General features: G+C 38.2%; 1 protein-coding gene across 12 annotated transcripts in view; it reads right to left on the bottom strand.

Moving 5' to 3' along the window:
* Nucleotides 1–23,506, bottom strand: part of TASP1 (taspase 1) — a 400,343-nt gene that overhangs the window by 269,015 nt on the left and 107,822 nt on the right. For 11 of the 12 annotated variants that reach the window (XM_077951190.1, XM_077951189.1, XM_077951192.1 and 8 more), the window contains 2 exons: nucleotides 13,658–13,777; nucleotides 7,733–7,811 (listed from right to left, as the gene is read on the bottom strand). In XM_077951190.1, the coding sequence (XP_077807316.1) occupies nucleotides 7,733–7,811; nucleotides 13,658–13,777 (199 nt within the window). The remainder of the gene's footprint in view (nucleotides 1–7,732; nucleotides 7,812–13,657; nucleotides 13,778–23,506) is intronic. The other variant, XR_001447603.3, reaches the window with a different exon arrangement.

Raw genomic sequence — 23,506 nt, 5'->3', positions numbered from 1 at the left:
TGGATGTCACCAGGAGGACCAAGAGCAATGTATTTAACTCCTTGACTAGTTTTGCTTCTCAGTGTCTGGATCATTGCTCACCATGCCAGAACATTCTCAGAGAAGAAAGAGCTATCTTCATGTATCTTCTAAAAGTATGATTATCTCCCTACTCAAGAGTCCCCCTTTCATACCAAAGAAAATGTCTCAACACCACCACCTAAGTCCCCAAATTAAACCCCATACACCTCACACTCAATCATCTTCTTCAGGCATCCTCTGCTCTTATCCAGAATATACCACTCTTAGCCCCTCATCTGCCTTCCTCTCAGCCTTCACTCATCTGGGTTTCACTGGCTCACCCCACCGCAATGTATTTGTTTGTCATTCATATTCATTCACACTCATTCAGCAGTTCTAGGTAATAAGCAACATTCACACATCAATGAACAAAGCTGATGAAAATCCCCACCCCTAAGGAGTTTAGAGCAGGGTAGAAAATAAAAAGAAAATAGCAAAGAACTAAACATAGAACTACCATTTGACCCAGCAATCCCATTACGGGGTATATACTCAAAGGAAAATAAATTGTTCTACCAAAAAGACCAGGCACTCACATGTTCATCATAGTATTATTCCCTATAGCAAAGACCTGGAATCAACTTAGATACCCATCAATGGTGAATTAAATACATAAAATGTGGTACATATATACCATAGAACGCTACGCAGCCATAGAAAAGAACAAAAAACCATATCCTTTGCAGCAACATGGATGTAGCTGGAGGCCATTATCCTAAGCAAATTAATGCAGAAACAGAAAACCAAATACCACATGTTCTCACTTATATGTGGCAGCTAAACATTGGGTACACATGGACATAAAGATAGGAACAATAGACAATGAGGACTACTAGAGTAGGGAGGCAAGAAGAGGCACGAGGGTTGAAAAACTATCTATTGGGTACCACACTCACTACCTGGGTGATGGGATCAATCATACCGCAACTCAGTATCATGCAATATACTCATGTAACAAACCTGCATATGTACCCATGAATCTATAGTAAAAGTTGAAATTAAAAGAAAGAAAAATAAAGGACAACTCAAATTAGAAAATAAAACCAATTTTTTAAAAGAAAATTGTTTAAAGATATAAAATATTAGATAATGATACTTGCTATGGGAAAAAAACAAAACATGAAAGGGAGACGGGAAATGTTGGCTGAAGGAAGAACTCCATGTTCATATAGGATGGCTGGGGAAGAGCTCATCGAGGTGACTTATTTGAATAAAGGCCTGATGAGATGAGGGTGGGGGCTTAAGACACTGAGGGTGGAGAGCTAAAGGAGAAGCAGCAGCTTGACAAAGGCCCTAAGGTGGGAGTGTGCATGGCATGTGTGAAGTACTGCAAGGCAGCCAACATAGCTGGAATTGTGTGAGCAAGGGAAGAAAAGCAAGAGCTTCTGAGGGGAAGCTGAGAAGTATCTCCAACAAGGCCTTATAGACCCTTCATAAAGACTTTGGCTTTCCCATTTATTAAGAAGGGAAGTAGCTGAACAGTTCAAAATACAGGTATGACATCATTTGAGTTCGGTTTGAACACCAGCTCCAGGGTTGAGAACCAAATAAAGGGGTAAAGGGGCAAAAAGCAAGAAACCAGCTAGGAGGCTAGCAATGATCCAGATTAGAGATGATGGCACCACAGAATTGTTGGTGGCCATTAACGTGCTGAGAAGTGGTCAGGTTTTAAATATATTCAGGGAGGAGAGCAGACAAAGTTTGTTGTTGAATTGGATGTGACTGAGATAGAAAACAGGGTCAAGGATGAACCCAAAATTTTGACTTGAGCCACTGGAATTGACTCTGCTGTGGGGAAAATATTTCAAGAGAACAGGTTTAGGGTTAGGCAAGAGTTCATATTCGGACATGCTAAATAGATGTCTGTTATACATACAAGTGGAGATTTTACCAAGCACTTGAATTATAACTCATTTCTGGAGAGAGGCCCAGGCTGGAGATAAAACTGTGGGCATCATTAGCACATAGGTGGTACTTAGCCATCAGACTGGATGAGACACAAAGGGAGCAGGCATACAAAGAAAGGGAGAAGAGGTTCAAGGACCAGGCACTGAGGCACTCCAACACTGAGAGGTCAAAGAGATGAGGACTATTAACAAAGGAGGCTGAGAAGGAGCAGCCAGTGAGGTGGCAGGACAAACAGGAGAGTGTGGTCCCTGGAAATCTATTAAGGACAGTATTTACAGGAGGAGCAAGTTACTTGAGCAACCATGTCAAAAGCTGCTTATAAAGATAATCACATGACTTTAGAGGTAACTGTTAATCTTGACAAGAACAGACTGATGGAGTGGTAGAGAAGTCTGACTGAAGTAGAATAAAAGTGAGTGAGAGGAGAGAACTAAAGAAAATAATAAACCTTGAGTATAGAAAATTCCTTGAGGTTTCACCTTGAAGGGTTGCTAAGAAACGGGGAGAGGGCTAGAAGGAAGACTGGAACCCTAGGTGACCTGCACTGAGTCCTCAGTAGAATAGGCCTTGTATTCACCAAGAGTGCCTGTGACACACACAGTGCAAGAATGACTGCTGCTAAATAGAAGCTGAAGCATGGATTCCTGCCTGCCTTCCACACATCCTTAAACAGCAATGGCCACATGGCATCTGTAAATATCTCAGCAGTGGTCTCCTATCGGCTTCTGCTGTCACATAACTCCCCTCTCACAGAGAAGGCTGTCTTGTGCCCTCCTGACACAGGTCCCCGGGCACGAGTTTTCTAACACAGTCCCATAGACAATCTCCCACAGAGGGGCAGAGGAAGACCTCTGGCTGTTCATTAAGTTAAGAAATCAAAAAGGAATGGCATATTCTCCTAGTCCCTGAGGAAGAAACTAATCACTAGCTCAGAAATATTGAGGCATAAGGCTGTTCTCAATTTTTGTATTTTTTTAATTCCATCTACTTTTGAAGCTACTCCTGGCAAGTCCTGACCACAGCCCTCTCGGCCCTCAGGTTTCTAGAAATGCCCAGAGCGAAGACCTTGAAAAGCAAAGAACTGAGAAAATCAGAAATCCTTTGGCCTCACAGCAGAAACAAGGTAGCAGGTCTTTCTTCATGCCAGAACACTTTAAGGAGGGGAATGACACCTACATCTTCTGATCTTAGTCAATTGCCATCAGTGCCCCTGTACTCACTGTTTCCAGCACTTTTTGAGGCCAAAGTGGGAGGATCACTTGAGCCCAGGAGTTCAAGACCAGCCCGGGCAACACAGCAAGACCCTGTCTCTACAAAAAAATTAAAAATTAGCCAGGTGTGATGGTGTGCACCTGTAGTCCTACCTACTTGGAAGGCTGAGGCAGGAGGATCACTTGAGCCCAGAAGTCCAAGGTTGCAACGAGCCATGATCACACCACTGCATTCACTCCAGCCTAGGCGACAGAGGGTTTTTTTTTTTTTTTTTCTGTAACTGACACAGGATAGGCAAAGGAGGTTTTTGGCTTTTTTTTTTTTAAAGAAAAAGAAAAAAAAAAAGGAAAGAAAAAAGAACTGTATGGACAAGTAACAGAAAAGCAATGTTAAGGTAAACCAAAGTATAAACTTAATCTCTTGCATTTTTCCCCTCCTTCTGATCTTCTAATCTTCAATCTGCTTCTCCTTTCCATAGCCAGAGACAGATCCCAGATATATCTTACATTATGCATTTGCTGTGTTACTGAAAAATTATGTGTGAATCCAAATTTGGCAAATTGAATCATATTTTAAAATCCTATTTAAAGAAAGTCCATGGTGAATAATCTGTTTGAAAAAGTAAGCATTCTTCTCAGACGAAGGACCCACACATACATTTAATTTTTATTTGTATACTGGGCACTCACCCTGTACAAGGCTGTGTGTCAGGCACTCAGGAGACACAAATATACCCACAGCCCTCCTTTCCTTAAGAGTTTATCTTACTGCCTCAATAGAGTCTGAAACAAATTATTTATTTTCAAGAAAAAGCTGAGAATAAGAAAAGCTTTTACTATAATTTATCAATTCTAAAATATACTTTTTTCACATTTTTAAACTTCTGGATTCAGGAGGTGTGTTATAACTGATGCATCCTCCCATGTTATCCTCCAGGCTGCAGTGGTGACAGAGCTGCCACTGCCTCTAGATGCAAGCGGTTTGCAAGTGTTGACCCTTCAGTTATGTGCCATGTTGGAACTACATGTGTTGAGTTAAACTGTTGTTCAAAATGTGTTCAGAAGGATTACAGTATGATATAGAATTCAAATTAAAAATAATTGTACACATAGAAAGGTATGGAAATGGCAATGAGGCATGACTTTGTTATCAGTGAAGCAAATACTTCTCACTGGTGGAACATTCCTAATTCTATATTTTCCTGTAGAGCAACCACCATGCATTAAGTGATGACAAGGCAGTGTGTTATACTTTAATTGACAGTCTTTTGTTTCCTTAGTGGTATAAAAATAATGGTGTATCTGATAAAGAATGATGACTCAGATTCAGTGGAATACAGTAAGTATTGAGCCCCTACTCTGGGAAAAGAAATGCACTAAAAGCCTTGTGTATGTCAACTTACTTACCCCTTAGAGTAATGGTAGATATTATTCTGGTTTTACAAATAACCCCTTGCCCAGGCTCCACAGCTAGTGGGTCTGGAAGAGTCTGGACAGGAACCCCTGTGTCTGCTCTACTCTATCCCTAGCTAGGCAAATTCCTATGATGCCAGAACATTAGTCAGAGTTTGAAAGGTCAGCTCCTGCTACTCCACCCCCTCTCCTCCAGTCCTTACTCATTTCTCCCCACCCAGTGATGAGAACAAGATGCTAGAGTTTATCCCTCAGGCTAATGACCAAATCACCCATCTGGCCTTGGGAGAGCCCTATCCTAACCATAACTAACTATCTTTTCTCCGCCTTTCAATTACCACCTTCTAATATATATAAACCTAAAATGGATTTTCTGCAGCAGCCTAAGGCACAAGTCTTCTCTATTTTGGCCAAACAGTTGCAAAATCCAGTGCTCCACCTTTCTTCTGACTTGATCACCCAACTCTGCCATGTGTTTCCACTGTCCACTTCTTAGCAACAGCCCCATGAGAAACAAGAGTGAAGCAATCACACAAACTCCAATGGACAGGAGGGACTGGAGATTCAGTCTATTATCCCCAGGTTCTGTGGGCTGATGAAGGTTAGTCTTTTAGCTTGGGAAGCGTATAACATGACAAGCTGGGTATCTAAGTTAAAAAGCTACACTGGATGTCATGAACTGGAAAGCTAAAGGTATCTTTAGTCATATGAAACTATCTTCAACTGACACAGGATAGGCAAAGGAGGAAATATTCAAAAGGAATAGAGAAAAAACTAATTTTACAATTTTAACTTTACCTACCCATTCTTTGCATTCTACTTAATAGAATCAAATCCATGGAGTATGTTCTTATTCCAACTTGCACATCACCTACTTTAAAATAAGAGTAGGGGAGTGGTGGACTTGGAAATCTCTTTTCCAAATTGACACAAGCAGGCAGGCTCTCAGGATTTCAGTTTAGAATAGAATCCAATTCTCCTAACATCTAGATATGAAAGTAATGTCTAAACAATAACCTATCTCACTGAACAACATATTGACCAAAAACAAAACTCTCATAATACATGATTCCAACTGAGATTTCTTTGGGAAAATCCAAATGAAACGATGAATTTGTCTTTGGTTTGTTCAAATACTACAATTTTCCATAGACACAGGGCCATACTAAATTATGTTCACAGCCTAATTTGTAAACATTATGCATCAAGGTTTTCATGTGCCATGAATATTAAATTAAATTTAAAAATTAACTCATATTATTACATTATGCTCATTTCTTCAAAAATGACTAAAAACAATTTTTTGACCATTAAAGTAGTATGGATTCGATTCAATCTTAATTCATCTTTAGACTTCTCCTGATAGGCCAATAGCTCACAACCACGTTTTTCCACTGATGCAAGAAATGGAGCTAGGTCAGGATGCTGCTAAGATAAGCAGGCATAGGAACATGAGTCTGAAAGAACAGAGTCAGGAAAGAAGAAACAGAAAGAAACCACAAATATGAGAATGGTGCCAAGATTTCAACTCTGAGCAAAGGATAGGAGAATAAGAGCAATAAAAGAGATAGAGGACACAGGAGAAAGGTGGCACAGGGTGTGGATGAAGAACGAAATGTTCTGTTGAACCTGATGAGTCTGATATGTATACATAGCACCTATAGGAACATGTCCACCAGGAAGTCAGAAAGGACTCACTGCACCTCAAAAGTCCAAAGTAGATACAGACATGGAAGCCAATCCCGAGAGAGACAAGATGAAATCATGAGAACAGCAGAAATAACAAGAAATCAGCAGGAGAAAGCACAGAATTCACCAAAGACCCAACCCTGGGGCTGTTGGCAATGGGAGGACAGAGGAGTAAGAATCTGTGAAGAAGGCCAAGATGGAACAGGTCAGAGAGGCAGACAAACCAAGAGGGTTCCAGGATCTATGCTACATGCAAAAAGAAAAGTCACCTGCACCAGAGATCGCAGAAAGAGTAGGCAGAAAGCAGGATAAGAGGGCTACTGGACTGGGTGCTTTGTTGGTGTAGTGGGGCAGATACCATTGTGATAAGAAATTGGAGACAGAAAGGTAGGAAAAGAAGCCATATTTGTCCACTCTCCCAATGAAGCCTGAGACTGTTAGAGAGAAAGGAATAGGACTGTAACTTGAGGGATAACATGAAACAGGAATCAATCAATATTTTGTCAACCAGAGGTATCACCACATAATGAGAAAAGGCTTTATGTACATCTGGCACAGGTATGATTAAAGTATGGAAATAGACAACAACCATTCTGCCTATTAAAACTCTCGTGTTCCCCATCTCCTGCACACACACACACACACACACACACACACACACACACTTTGTACTAAATAATGCCTTTACAATACAGATATAAAAAGAGGACCTGTATTACAATGAAAGCGTCATTCAAGAACTGAATGTCATAAACTATATATTTGGAAATGCACCTTGTAAGTTTTACATCAACATTTTACCCAAGAGATTATCTGTTAATTTTTGAAATGACCTGCTACTTTTATGTCTTTTGTTGTCTAAACTTGGCAGCATCATGGATCATTAGAAAAAATATCTATAAAAATATAATTAACCATAGTTAACTCCAGAGTTGTACTGAAAATATTAGTGGGCCGGGCGCAGTGGCTTACGCCTGTAATCCAACCACTTTGGGAGGCCAAGGAGGGCGGATCACTAGAGGTCAAGAGTTCAAGACCACCCTGGCCAACATGGCAAAACCCTATCTCTACTAAAAATACAAAAAATTAGCTGGGTGTGGTGGTGCACACCTACGATCCCAACTACTTGGAAGGCTGAGAATCACTTTAACCCGGGAGGCAGAAGTTGTAGTGAGCCAAGATCACACCACTGCTCCAGCCTGGGGACAGAGTGAGACTCTGACTCAAAAAAAAAAAAAAAAGAAAAGAAAAGAAAAGAAAATGTTAGCAAAGTATAGTATTTACACTGTGATACTAAACAACCCTTAAAACCTCCCAAATACTGAAGATCTTTCCCACATCCATACACTGTCATAGCACATGCTCTATGTTTACCTATAAATATTGCTTTTAATCATTAAATGGTTGACAAGGTTGAAGTTATGAGAAATGGTTATGAAAGCAGCAAATACCTGAGGTACTCACAGCTGTGGAGTAGGGGTTATGAGCTCCAGTATTTTCAGCCCAGCAGCCACATCCATAAAGAGCAGCCTGGGGAAAAAAGAAAATAGATATAATATTTCAGAAATATCATATGTAATTATTAGTTTTCAACAGAAATCATACCCATCTAATAAAGCCTGGTTTAATAATGATATAAAACAACTAGGTGATAATACCAGATGTTGTATATGACCCACCCGCACGATGCTTTTAATATTATCAAAACTATGTTTTCAGATATTCCATTCATCTAAAAACTTTCAGAAAATAGCAAAAGAAAGTTTCTTAGTGTGATCAGCAGTAATTTTTTCCTTCCCTGAAAAACTTCTCCCTTTTGTAATTTGTCAGCTAGTTGTTCTTCTGGCCCCTTAAAACCAATGTGGTTGGCTTAAAATAGTAGTTTTCAAACTAGGTGTGTGTCAGATTACTGGGGGAGCTGACTGATAAGAACCCTGATTCCTGGGAATTCTGATTGTCTGGGAAGACCTGGGAATCAGTACTGTTAACCAGGGTCATGGGGTACTGGGATGCAGCTGGTCCTCCTGCCATGCTCTAGGAAATCCTGCTTCAAGAGGGCCTTTTCCATGTCTGTGTCGAACTGGCACAAGAGGAAGTACAAACAGTCCTGTATCAAAGGGTCCAATATACACTCACCATTGTGCTAGAGTCAGCCAGATGAAAAGAAAGGAGGCAAAAAAGCCTCCTTTCTTTTGTTCAAGCTCATCACTTTGTTAGGTGGTAGAGCAGATTTATACATCTGAAACCATCAGGAACACAATAAGCTACTATGGTTTTATAAAAGATTAGGACGATCATTCCTATTTTGTTTTAATAATGCTACTTCTCTTCGATATCCACAATGACTTTTCTGACTTTGGGAGGGAAATCACAACTAACAACTTTTCCACTCCATAGTAAGAAGTAGAAATTAAAATTAAAAAAAAAAAAAAAAAAAAAAAAACCTAGCTAGCTAGCTATCATAGAAAAATACAAGGAGGCACGCTCAACAGTTCATTACTACATGGTTGATAAGAATAAGAAACTTGAAACAACCTAAATGTCAATCAGTAAGGAAATGGCTAAATAAACCCTGGCATGGCAGTATGTGGAATTCATTGCAAAGGTTAAAAATAAAAGAATTAAGCTTTTAAAAAAATCTTTAAGAACAAATACAGAAAGATCTCCCAAACATATTGTTGAATTGAAAAAAAAGCAAACTACAACATTCAGTATTCCCTGCCATTGATGGAGGAAAAAGATATTCCCATAAAGCAGTACTGATATTTCCTAGGAGTTCATTCTGAGGACTGGGGAATAGGCTAAGACTGGGGATGGTGAGCAGACTTCAGCTTTCTATGATATTCTGTTATTTTTTTACAAGGATCTTAGAAATCATTAGCTCCAATATTCTACCCAGAGCAGGAATCTCCATGAAACATCTGAGGCACTTCTGACACTGAGAACCTCACTACCCCATGTGGGAACACATTCCATTTTCGGACACTTTCCACTGGTAACAAATATCTGCTGTATCACAACTTCCAACCACTAGTCCTGGCTCTGATCTCTGGAAGTATTGTAACCTCCCCAGAAAGTTCTCTAATTTTTTAAAAACAGCTATTCTAGTTCTCTTTTCTAACCCAAAGAAACCCAAATTTGTGAGCTGTTCCCAAACTGTGCACAAACCCACCACTCTCTCATAATTACCCTCCTAGAGAAATAAGTCAGTGTCCAGGATAACCAGAGATGAAGTCTCCCATGTTCATGTGACCCACAGTTGCTGTCTCCAGATGTTACTGAAATACCCCTCTTAAAAGTAGAACCAAGAACTGAGCAAGATACTCTCAATATGGTAGACAGTGGGAAATCTGTTTACTGCCTCTGAAAACACCATGCTTCTAAAATACATGCTGGCTCAGGGTCAGTGTGGCAACTGAAAGCCCTTCAGAAGTGATTTAGAATATGAATTTATAAATAAACTAGCAGACCTGTGGGATAACTATTCAACTGGTACTCCCTAAAGCAAGCGCTGGATCAGCCGAAGTCTCAGAGAACACAAGAAATCAATGGAAGGACCCATTCTTCCTTCATTGAAAACTCTGAACTGCCCATCATCATCATCTTTTACATTTCCCACAATTAACATGACCAGGAGCCTGCACTCAAAAAATAGTAAATAAGGTCCCAAGGACACCTCTTAGAAAGCCAGGAAAGGTCATCTTTCTAGAAAAGAACATTTACACTTACCCTTTGTTCCTTCCCTTTAAGAAAATTCCCTTTATGATACTCTTCCTTAGTCTCAAGACCTAAAACTGTCTTCCTTCTTAACCTTCTGAAATTCACTGGGCTAAGACAGTGATAGGTCAGATAAAAGAATTAGAGGTTGTCCATCTGTTATCCACTTGTTTGGATAAAATACGGCAAGCTTAAGCAAGCCTTTAAAAACAAATTTTTAAAATCTTATTTCTTTTTGGTAGTAAAACTGTATTAAAATTTTATTAAAGTTATTATGCAGTAAAATAAGGTCATATAAATGATATTATTATTAATCTTCTCTGGGCCATAGTTTCCTCTTCTATACAATAAGAATAATGAAAATATCTACCTCATATTGTCACAGGATCATGTGAATTAACATACTTGCTGAACACAGCAAGTGCTTAATTAACACTAGCTCTAGCTATTATTACTAAGGGCTATAATATGTAATTTAAAGGCATTTTGACATTGAATCTTCTACAAGTTTGTAAGGTAGCTGGTTATCCCCATTTTACAGAAGTAGAAAGTGGAGCTGAAAGATGTTAAGCAACTTGTTCAAAGTAAGGGGCGTGGTAAGTGGGGAGGTGGGATTAGAATAGAGGTTTACCTGGATCGAAAGTCCACACTTAACCAGTAAACTTAACCGCCTATTTGTCTGGGGGTGGGGTGAAGTTTAGGGGGACAAGTGAAATATAATAATTCCTTTCTCATGTCCAAACTGTAAATTCAAATAATTACAGTAAGCTAAAGAAGCAAATAAGTTCTAATTCAAATTCCCATTTCTTATCTTTTTTTTGAGACAGAGTCTTGCTCTGTCTCCCAGGGTGGAGTGCAGTGGCATGTTTGGCTCACTGCAACCTCAGCCTCCCAGGTTCAAGCAATTCTCCTGCCTCAGCCTCCCCAAGTAGCTGGGATTACAGGTGTCAGCCATCATGCTCAGATAATTTTTGTTTTGTTTTGACACGGAGTCTCAGTCTCACCCACACTGGAGTGCAATAGTGAGATCTCAGCTCCCTGCAACCTCCGCCTCCCAGGTTCAAGCGATTCTCCTGTCTCAGCCCCCCAAGTAGCTGGGATTACAGGCTTGCACCACCATACCCAGCTAATTTTTGTATTTTTTAGTAGAGACGGGTTTCATCATGTTGGCCAGGCTGGTCTTGAACTCCTGACTTCAAGTGATCTACCCGCATTGGCCTCCCAAAGTGCTGGGAATTACAGGATGAGCCACTGCACCTGGCCTAATTTTTGTATTTTTAGTAGAGATGGCATGAGCCAAAGTGCTGGAATTACAGAAAACAGTGAGAAAGTCATGGGACTACAATGCATTGAAGGTGACTCTGCTGGCTTTTCTCTCACCTTCTCTACTTCTCTTTCTCTATGAGGTTTCACCATGTTGGCCAGGTTGGTCTTGAACTCCTGAACTCAACTGATCTGCCCACCTCGGCCTCCCAAAGTGCTGGGATTACAGGAGTGAGCCACTGTGCCTGGCCTCAAATTGCCATTCACCATCTGTACTGCTATCATATATCTACAGCAGGGTAATATGCTAAAATTTTTAAGTAGTTAATTGTGCATTTAACATACATTAAAAGTATCTAGTTTCAGCACACTTTAAAAAATAATTCGCCTTTGATATAACTTACTTTTGTATTTTGTTTCATTTGGGCTTGTCAAAAAGAATTGTTCTTTACCTCTCATCTGATACTTACATAGTTTCAAGTTTATTACATCTCCTCTATCCAAGCATTATAATCCAATTAAGCAACTGCATTTTCCTATAAGCCCTTTTACTCTTATTTCACACTCTTTCCCGATTTTATAACTCTCAGAAGCTAGGTATTCATAAACTAGCCAAGTGAGGCAAATCAACACATAAATTTTACAGAAGTATTTCTTTTGCTCAGGACAGTTCTAAGTGCAGGGGCAGAACAGCTTCAAGACTGTTAGACGTAATATCCTGCTAACATAGTCCAGAACCATCCTTAGTTCTGTTGTTGCTATTTTGCTAACCAAAACAAACAGAAAACAGTGAGAAAGTCATGGGGACTATAATGCATCAAAGGTGACTCTGCTGGCTTTTCTCTCACCTTTTCTACTAGGGTATCTAAATCTGATATGCCAAGTTTGATTTTCCTATTGCAAACTTGACAAATACACAGGACTTTATAACGTAAGAAAAATACCATGACCAGACAAAGGCTTTTATAATGAGTTCAAAGCACTGTACACACATGGAGTAATCATTCCCTATACAGCCCCTTGTACACTAGGCAGAGTAGCACAAAACTCATTATTCTTCCCTTCCCCTTTTTCCTAGTCTAGGAATGTAAGCAGCTTAGAGCAGATCAAGCAATATCACTTTGGGGTGTGCAGTGATATTCTCCATGAATTGGATCTCTCTACTTCAAATAATAACTAACCTTCATGAACAAAGTAACTGTGACATTGACTCTTCTTAAAATGTGACAAAGTACACAAAGCATAACAAGACACATTCCATGTATAAGATGCCACCTAAATACTGAGTTTAAATGAACCCTTGCAACTAGTCCATGAGAGTATCCAATTCATTTGTTCACTCAACAAATATTTATTAAGCCCACAAGTAATGTGTCAAAATTGGTTTATCCTCAGAAATCTTCCTAGATCAAATGGATTGTTAAATTTCATTCTCAGTATAAAACTAAAGATCGGAGACGGCGGGAGGGGCAAAGTAAAGAGGATGTGCAAATGAACTGAGGACAAGCAAATTTTACATAAATTAGAGCAATCTCCTTTCTAGATTTTTTAAGTGATACCATGTGTTGGTGACCTGAAATACTGGTTATTTTATAAAATGGCTGAAATGCTTGATCAGAGGAGGGATGTAAAGGGCCAAATGTCACTATACATGGAATAGAGGAAATAAAAAATGTAACTCTAAAATTATTTATCCAACTAAAAAGCAAGCAGGATAGTCAAGTAGAGCTTTTTCCTAAAGACAGTGATATTTACAGAGAGCAAATGGAAACTGGCACACATTTATGAAATTTCTATTAAATACCCAGGCCAGTGCCCAGCCTGCTGAAAGTGGCAAAACTAGGATCACCCATTGTAAAGATGAGAAACAAACCAATTACTATGAGATAGGTTTTCTTAAAAAGAATCTTAAAAAGGTATTTGGTTGATGATTTATACTAGATGTTAAAAAACAATTATATTCATTTTTTTCTAAAGAAAAAATGTTCCCACTGGTTAAAAAATTGTGAGCTGGACCGGGCACAGTGGCTCACGCCTGTAATCCCAGCACTCTGGGAGGTCGAGGTGGGTGGATCATGAGGTCAGGAGATAGACACCATCCTGGCTAACACGGTGAAACCCCATCTCTACTAAAAATACAAAAAAATTAGCCAGGCATGTTGGCGGGTGCCTGTAGTCCCAGCTATTCGGGAGGCTGAGGCAGGAGAATGGTGTGAACCTGGGAGGTGGAGCTTGCATAGAGCTGAGATCATGCCACTGTACTTCAGCCTGGGCAAAGAGTCTCCAGACAGACTCCAGTGAGACTCTGTCTCAAAAAAAAAAAAAAAAAAAATTGTGAGCTAAAAATTCCATGCTTTACTTTGAAAGGCTAGTTTAAAAAACCCGTAATTACTTACCTGCCCAACTCTCCCCGGATGTTTCAAGGCCAAGCCTCCACTGGAGACAGCAGCAGCAACATTCCCTTCGTGGTCCACAACCACAGCGCCCACCGTGTCCAAAGTGCCTGAGTCATTTTCCTGTAGAGCAAAAGTGGCACAAGTATTCACTAGGCATGGCGTGGGACAATCTGATATGACTATATAGCACTTTTCTGTACAATCATGACACAACAAAATCTAAACTAATCCCTAAGTGGAACATTGAGCAACCTGCTAAAATTATCTATTAACAAGTTGCCATTTAAATCCTATTTAAGTCAAAATGTATTTTCCACAGAGAAATCCCGAACAAAAGGTGTCCTGTTGCTTTTCTCTAATAATAAGGCTATATTGTCTTTTTAATGGAGAACATATCACAATTTAATATAAATTACAGTATACAGCAGTGTCTCTTCATTCTCAAGAATTAAGTTCATGTTTGAGAATGTGTAGAGGAAAAGATCTGTGGCATAAATGAACCAATAAATACCCTTGTTAGTATTTCTTTAAGTATTATACACAAACATCTAATAGAAATACATTCCACACAATAAATTAAGAAAATGGCATTTACAATCTTAAAGTATACCACACTATCATTTTTCTCTTAGAGTTCCTTGTTTGTGAGAAACTTCATGGCAAGCTCCCTTCTCTCCTATAACAGTAAGATGCTTGCCAATTGTATGGCAGAAAAGTGTATGTTCTTGGAAGGCATCTTTGTGTTTCGATGTTTTGTTCCAGGTTCCACGTGTTTAAGGCACTTAGTGACATTTAGTGACTATGAGCAGCTGTCTCCTACCTCCAAAGTTTCTGGTCACCTGTGCAAGAGAGACAAACACTACACTACTGGATAGAAATAATGTTTAAGGGAGGCAAGAAAAAAATTCAGGGAAGAAGAAGTCTCACGTATTAAAAAGGGGGCTTAAGGTAGGTTTTTAGGTTAATAGTAGTCATGGTAGTGTTCTTATGCTAGGACATTGGTTTTCAAACCTTGCCCCTCAACCCTAGATCCCACCCTTACCCCCACCACCAGTATGCATGTAAGAGCCAGGCCCAACGCAGGGTTCAACATGAACAGCTCCCCATCCTGTGTGGTTTATTGCTCACACTACTGAGCAGGACTTGGTTGGTACTAAGAGATCCACAAGAAGCAAAATGACACACTAAAGCAATCACCAGAAAAGTCAATGAGTTCCTGGGGCCATCTCAGAAGCTGAGCAACATTGAAGAGTTTCTAATACTGGAAGCAGAATTCAAACAAGAGATTTTTCCCTAAAGCAAACTGGAAAACTCAGGAGTAGAGTGTGCCACAACAAAATTTTACATTAAGTCTGTTAGGAAAAGATACTTACATCTAGAATTTATATTTCTTGCTCTAAATTCTAATTTCCCTTAAATATACTGATATACTATGACAGTACTTACTTTGATAGGAAATGCTGAACTGGCTGAAAAGAATGCTATATGCCTAATCCCTCTTTTAACCACAGCTGGAGAAAGTCTAGACAATGGATCCACATGATCATATCTCAGAATGCCATAGTTCTGCTCAAGGCATGTGCCCTTCAAGAATACTTCCTAACCTGGCCATACACTCCCTGAGGAAGGGTTTGATCCACTCCATATCACACTGAATTCAATAGACACTCAGGACATACTTATTTTTTAATTAGGATGCAGGATATCTGTATCCCTGGTGTTACAAAACATGCCCAATAGTGAATACCATGCAATGCCATCCCAGTGTCAGGGCCAGTTTTCTACCTCCGTTTCACAAGATTTGACTTCATGCAAATCCAGATGCTGCCGCTATCTTAGGGAAGACTTAACAATAACCAGACTCGCTCGTTCAGGTTGGACAAAGCAAAGTCTATCTTCTCTGCTAGGTAAGATTAAGAACAGCAGTACAGAAATGCATTAAAAACATTTTATTCCAGAAAAGATGGATAATCTTAAAGAGAAATATACTTTTAAGAGGAATATTTGTTTTATAATTCTAATAAATAATTTCTAAATCTTTATATTCTTGCAATCTCGATTAGGGAAGTGTTAGTTCCCCAGATGCCAAATTTGATGTCTTCTTTAGGAAGCCTTCTCAAATTTTAATGTGCACACAGATCATCAGGAGAATTTGTTTCAATGCAGATTCTGATGGAGCAATCTGGGAACTATCCAAGACCGCACACCTAACAATATTCCACATTATGCTAAAGGTCTAATAGCATCCCACCCCAGGGGATCATTATCCACCAAATACCTGCCCCATTCATTCTGAAGCAAACTATTTACAGGCACAAATCTGCTTAAGGAGAAACGTAAACTACCTAAGGCTAACACTATGCCAGTACAAAAGATTTAAGTTCTATCTTGCTCAACTGTCAACTGACAGCTTATCACCACTATTATACTACATGGATTTGGTATGTGTATTTTAAAATACTGATCTTACACCTTTAAAAAGCAAACAAATCTCATACAAATAAACAAACTGTAAAATAACTTTCCTCAACAATAACAGAAAAGTAAAGAAAGGGTATTCTTTTAAGATTATTTTTTAGAAATACTGAGTTTTTATTGAGAGACATATGCCAGTACTTTTTGCCCTTATTCTTTGTTTTAAAATTCTGGAAATTTTTACACACTTTTTTCCCTAGCCCAAGTAAGGCATAAAGTGACTGTCTCCATCAGGCCTACCAAATAAGGATAATTGCTTCCGGTAAATAATCAAATTGGGTCTTCCATCCTATTTCACTGTCCAACCTTTGAGGGACAGTTATGTCTCTTTTTTACATTTTAGTTATTTTAATGAATAAAGATTATCTATATTTATGGTATACAGCACGATGTTTTGACACAGGCACCAACTGCAGAAATCAAGCTAATTAACGTATACATTACCTCACAGAATCATTTATTTCTGGCGAGAATGCTTACAACCTACTCTCTTAAGGGTATTTTTCATTAGTTCTTTTTTATAAACTGCAACTGCTGATACTACCCATGCATTCTGTAAAACAGAATTTTATACAGGGGATAAGTAACGTATACACAATGCTATGCATTATCTGTAAAGCACTTTTCCTAGCATTTCAATCAGGATATTGTGAAGCATGAGAACTGTTATGCCTAACCAAACTCCTATAGAAAGATACAAAAACCGATGTCAGTGTAACTGGATTATACATAGATGGATTTACTCTTAACTTGGTTTTCAAAAATGAAAAATCACACAAATAATAGAGAATCCTGTTCCAAATTAAGCTAAATATTCCTAAGAGCCTGTAACACCTAAAAAAAAAATCAGAATTACTTCATAAATATTCAAGAACTAGTTTATAGACTTCACATACTGCACAGCAAATTTAAGGATGATGAAGTAATATTTAAGCATTTTTATGAAGTGCAGATAAATTAGGTGAAAGACAAACATTGGTATTTTGGCCATAATAATTTCACAGAGCTTGGTTGTACAGGAATGAAATCTTAGAAAGGTTAAAAAACATACAATGACTGTTACTATACAGAGCTACTATTACACTCTTACACTCTATAAATACTTAAAAATATATGCACTACACGGATACACATATACCTATTGTCCTTGACTAAAACATGCTATTTCTATTACTTTTTTGATAAAGTTGTAACTAAAAAGCAACTGTATAAAACTATAGTTCCCTTCAAAATAAACATGTATAGAAAGTTAGCAGACAGGTTACATGTGTTAAAGAAAACATTGAAATAAAACTTTCTTGAAGTAACCAATAAATAAGCAGTCCCTGTTTTCTCTGCTCCAAATAGAAATGGTTATTATGTAGTTATTATAAGAATTAAATTAACACATGTAAACTACTTTAAAAGGAATAAATCCCTTAATACAAAGTTAAGGCACTTGCCACCAGAAAATTAAGCCTCTAATCTGCACTCTCTGAAATCTGCCAAGAAACCCATCTCAGTATTCTTTTTTTTTTTTTTTTTTTTTTTTTTTGAGACAGAATTTTGCTCGTTGCCCAGGCTGGAGTGCAATGGCGTGATGCTGGCTCACAGCCTAAGCTTCCCGAGTAGCTGGGATTACAGGCACCCACCACCACACCCAGCTAATTTTTTTGTATTTTTAGTAGAGACGGTGTTTCACTATGTTAGCCAGGCTGGTCTTGAACTCCTGACCTCAGGCGATCCACCTGCCTCAGCGCCTTGGCGCATGGTAAGCCACCATGCCCAGCCCCAGCTACCAGTCTTTTATCTTATTAACTCGGTCTTTCTTCCATCCAGAATTACTCAAACATCAAGTAGCTAAAATATAAGAATAAACCTTAAATGTATAAGTGCGTTCTAAAATAGGTCTATTATGGGATTATCTTAATATAATGATAAAGACAGAAATGCATTCTTTGAAAACATTGAAAACATACCAACCCCTCCTCATATACCTTTGTTAGGTTTGAGAGCAGCATTATAACTGGCATGAGCTTCCACTTGAGAAATGCAGATGACTTACACCCTAACATGACAGTACAACAATGCCATCATAAAGCTTTCACATCTCTGAGTATCCTAAACATAGAGAGATGGCTCCTGCTACAGAACATCTAGACCTAGTTCTATATCTCTCACAAATCAGCCCTCCAACAGCAGGGCCACTGTGGGCTACAGTTTATCAACTATCTGTAAACAAAGTATAATCTAGCTAGGCCGGGCTGGGTGGCTCACGCCTGTAATCCCAGCACTTTGGGACGCCAAGGTGGGTGGATCTCCTGAGATCAGGAGTTCGAGACCAGCCTGGCCAACATGGTGAAACCCTGTCTCTACCACAAATACCAAAAAAAAAAAAAAAATTAGCTGGGCATGGTGGGGTGCACCTGTAGTCCCAGCTACTCAGAGACTGGGAGAATCACTTGAACCCAGGAGGTGGAGGTTGCAGTGAGCGGAGATCACGCCACTGCACTCCAGCCTGGGTGACACAGTGAGACCCTGTCTCAAAAAATAATAATAATAATTTAGCTAGAATTATTTACTCTCACCTATGTGGACTGCATGAAACCAGAAAAAATCTCAACATAGGAACACTCAATGATATTATCTTCCCTCTTCAGAAAATCATCTTCTGATGCCCAATACTATTCATGATGTTTCTTATAAACTATAGTCAAGATGTCTATTCTAAAGTAATCTTTTATTTTCTTTGTTTAATGGGTATGAATTAAATGGCTTTGCAACACTACACAAATTGGTACCAAATATATTTACGGAGCAAGAGGAAAAAACTGTATACTATATAAAAATTTAAACAGAGTGGTCAACATAGCAGACCCTGTCTCTACAAAAAATAAAAAAATCAGCCAGGCATGGTGGCACAAACCTGTAGTCTGAGCTACTCAGGAGGTTGAGGCTGGAAGATCCCCTGTGCCCAGGAGTGCAAGGCTACAGTGAGCAATCATCACATCACTGCACTCCAGCCAGAGCAACAGAGTAAGACACTGTCTCTAAACAAGTAAAAAGTAAACAATAAAATCTTTATACTACTTATTTCCTAAATCACTCAACAAAAATTAACAGAAGCATCTTCAGGTTAAAATAAAAATAAAGTGTTTGAACCATGCTTTTAGGGGGATACAACATATCTGGGTTAGAGGAATTAAATTCATACTATAAAAAAGATTACTTAAAAATTCTGAACCCTCAAAGATAGCAAAGGACAATGTTTTCTAACTGGTAGAATTCCTATACAATGTTCTGGGGTTTGCAACATTAAAGGTGGAAAAGGCAATGGTTTTCATCTTGGTTTTTAAGATAATCTTTTAAATAATGTAAAGAAATGTAAGTTTTTCTCTTTAAAATGGAACAGTTTGAAGGGTCTCAGAGTCCATGTTGAATGAGTGTGTGTAAGTGATAGTAGACATCACACGAACATACTCATGGCTTAAATTATTACATAGCTAGACAGTAAATATCATCACAAAAGTAGTTTTATGCAGCTTTAAATCATTTCTATTCTCACTCATATGCAGTTTAATTAACATCATTTAACTTATACCCATAGTGAACCACTGGTTAAAGATTGAGAACCTAGGATATGCTGAAGTTGAAATAAAAATTACAGCAAGTTCCTTAAGATGACATTAACTAGGTCATTAAACTGCATTCATCCTATCAAAATACTTACAGAACACATCTCAAGGACTTCAAATATTAGTTTAAATATTTAATGATAAATATGTCCAATTTTGCTTATTTGTCAGAAATGAATATTAATCACAATTTTATAATTCTAAATCAAAATTTATAAGTTCTACATTAAACATAAAGCAATCTATGACCTAACAATGAAATACTTAAGTATTTACCAAAAAGAAGTCAAAATGTATACCACAAAAAGACTTGTCAAGGGTGTTCATGGCACCTTTATTTGCGATAGCCAAAACCTGGGAACAATCCAAATGTCTATCAACAGGGGAATGGGGAAACAAATTATGATATTGTCAATATGGGAGGATTGCTAAGCAATAAAAAGGAGCCCATGCTATATGGAACAATACGAATAATCTTATATGCTGAGCAAAAGAAGCTGGACACAAAAGAATACATAGACTCCATTTTAATGAACAAGTAAAACTATGGTGAAAAAGAATCAGAAAATTGTTATCTTCATTGGGGAGGGCATTAACTACGAAGGGGCACAAGAAAACTTTCTGGAGTCGTGGAAATATTCTATATTTTGACAGGAGTATTGATTATATGGTTATATACACATGTCAAAATTCATCAAATTACACACTCAAGATGCATGCATTTTACTGTATGTAAATTTTGCCTGTAAAAAAGGCCAAAAAAAAAAATCAATAGCAATGTATTATCTTAAAAAACAAAACCAAATACTCAAAACATCAGATCGTGAACAAACTTTTCAACTTTTTTCTATTGGTATAAGGCATATTTAATACACATTTGGTTGTAACTGTAAGAAAAAGGGGGAAAACCTGAAAAACATGAATGAGATATTAGGAGACATGGCTCAAAGTCTAATCTGTGGCTAACTAGAGAGAATACACAGAATAAAAGAGAGAAAATATTTAAAGACGAAATGGCTCAAATTTTCCAGAACTGATAGAAAACAAGAATCCTGATCTCCAGGAAGCCACAGAAAAAGGGAAAAAGCCAGACAGAAAAGAGATGTCACCTACAACAGAACGACAGCCAAATTCCTGGAAGCTCAGTAGGCCAGAAGGATATAATGGTTGGTATAATATCCTCAAAGAAAGGTAACTATAAACTTAGAAACGATATTCAACAACACTGCCTTTTAGGAACAAAATTAAAGACATTTATAAATATATAAATAAATCCAATGAGTTCACTGCCAGGAGGACTGCATTTAATAAAGTTTGTAAGGGGCATTCTACTTAACACTACAACCTGTCCTCCTTCTGCATCCTCCCTACCATCCACACACAAGCACACCTACTCTCCTTTCTCTATATTTTTTCCATAACATCTCATCACCTTCTAAAACGATATAATGCTCATATCATTTAAATTGCCTATCTTTCTGACAAGATGATAGGCTTGATGAAGGCAGGAACCTTTGCATATTTTATTCACTAACATATGCCAAGCACCCAGAAAAGCACTTGACACCTCTTAGGCATTCAGTAAACACCTGTTGAATCGATGAATAAATAAATAAATGACATATTTCAAGAAGAAGGGAAATAAATGAAAGAGGACAAGCAGACACGCAACAAGACATGGGTAAGGAAATACAATGGCAAACCTGCATATAAATTAAAACACATAGTGAAACCCCGTCTCAACGAAAAATACAAAACATTAGCCGGGCATGGTGGCGTGTGCCTATAGTCCCAGTTACTCGGGAGCCTGAGGCAGGAGAATTGCTTGAACCTGGGAAACAAAAGTTACAGTGAGCCGAGATCGTGCCACTGCCCTCCAGCCTAGGCAACAGAGCGAGACTCAGTCTCCAAAAAAAAAAAAAAAAATTCTTTAAAAATAATAACGTCTTATTGAATGTCAGATTGGATTTTAAAATCTGGCTAGATGTTATTTATGACAGATAAACATAAAGCATAAGTATATGGAAAAGTCAAAAGTAAAAGGATGGGGAAGAAAAAACTGATATGCCAAGCAGGTATCAATCCAAACAATGAAACTATGTTAACATCACACAAAATAAGTGTTAAGACAGAAAGCATTAATAGAGATACAGGGCTTTACATGATAAATGCTGAAAGCTTGGAGTCACCAAGGAAATACAATAATTCTAAATTTGTATGTATTTTTTAAAAGCCTCAAATTTATGTAAAGTAAAAACAGAGAAATCAACAAATCATACTCCACAATGAGATATTTTAACACGTTTCTCTCGATTATGAAGAGGTCAAGCAGGAAAAATCAGTAAGAAATGGATGTGAATAGCATATTGAAAAGCTTGACTTGATAGCACTGACAGATCTCTGTACCCAATATTAGAAAAGAAAGTTTCTTTTTAGGCACAAACTGATCGCACATTAAATCATAAACTAAATCATTAACAAATTTCAAAAACCAATATCAAACAGAATATACTCTCTGACTATAATACAATTAACTTAGGAGACAACAGTAGATAAAATTTAGAAATTAAAAGAATAAAAAACTCTTCTAAATAATTTATGGATCAAATAAATCAACATGGGAACAAAAATACTTAATAATAAATAACAAAAATGTAGCATTTCAAAACTTGTGGGATACAGTAAAAGTAGTACAGAGAGGGAAACTTATGTCCAAAATTTTAACATCAGAAAAGAAGATAAAATTAATAAGCTAACTATCCAACAAAAGAAATTAGAAAGAGAACAAGATAAACACAAAGAGGGGGGAAAAAAAACAAAGAAAAACTGAAAAATCAATGAAAGAGATAGTTATAAACTTTAAATAAAGAGACCAAAAAAAGGCAAAGTTGGTTCTGTGAAAAAATACTTGAATGAATTCAATCTGATTGGCAATCACTTTCTCTGTGTATCACCTAAATCTCAGCAAAAGCCCATCCCTCCTGCCTTGTCCTCCAACACTAGCCTCGTCTCTCTCAAGTAATAACAGACACTGGCATCTCTGCCTCACTTGCACTTCATACAGTGCAAATGTCACTTTCCACCCCTACCCTCATCCCCACCCCACCCACACCACACATTCAAGTACTACACATCTTCAAGTGATACAGGCTCAAATAATTCCAGAAAAAGATTTCTTGGCCAGCCGCGGTGGCTCACACCTGTAATCCCTACACTTTGGGAGACCAAGGCAGGCAGATCACTTGAGGTCAGGAGTTCAAGATCAGCCTGGTCAACATGCAGAAACCCCATCTCTACTAAAAATATAAAAAAATTAGCCAGGCACAATGGCATACGCCTATAGTCCCAGCTACTCAGGAGGCTGAAGCAAGAGAATAGCCTCAACCTCAGAGGCGGAGGCTACAGTGAGCCGAGATTGCGCCACTGCACTCCATCCTGGGTGACCCAGCGAGACTTCGTCTCAAAAACAAAGATTTCTTGAATCACTTCCTGACCAAACAGGAGGACTTTGCACCTTTCAACCTCTAAAACACATATTTCTCCCCAATACCAGAAGACCTACGAGGATCTTTGTTGGCTTCTCTTGCCCCTCATGCATCTATAAGAAACAAAGTATCATAAAATTAATATTCTTTAATTGAATCTCATCAATAACTCAAACTTTGTTCCCTCTGAAACTGCATCTTGCTCAATTGGACATGTGATCCAAACTCAGCTTAACTAAAGCAGTTTTCTATTACCTCACATTTCTGATTATTTC

Source organism: Macaca mulatta, chromosome 10 (genome assembly GCF_049350105.2).
Source record: "Macaca mulatta isolate MMU2019108-1 chromosome 10, T2T-MMU8v2.0, whole genome shotgun sequence".
NCBI classification, from domain to species: domain Eukaryota; kingdom Metazoa; phylum Chordata; class Mammalia; order Primates; family Cercopithecidae; genus Macaca; species Macaca mulatta.
Note: the sequence above shows the minus strand (reverse complement) of the source record. Positions and strands in the feature narration are given on the sequence as shown.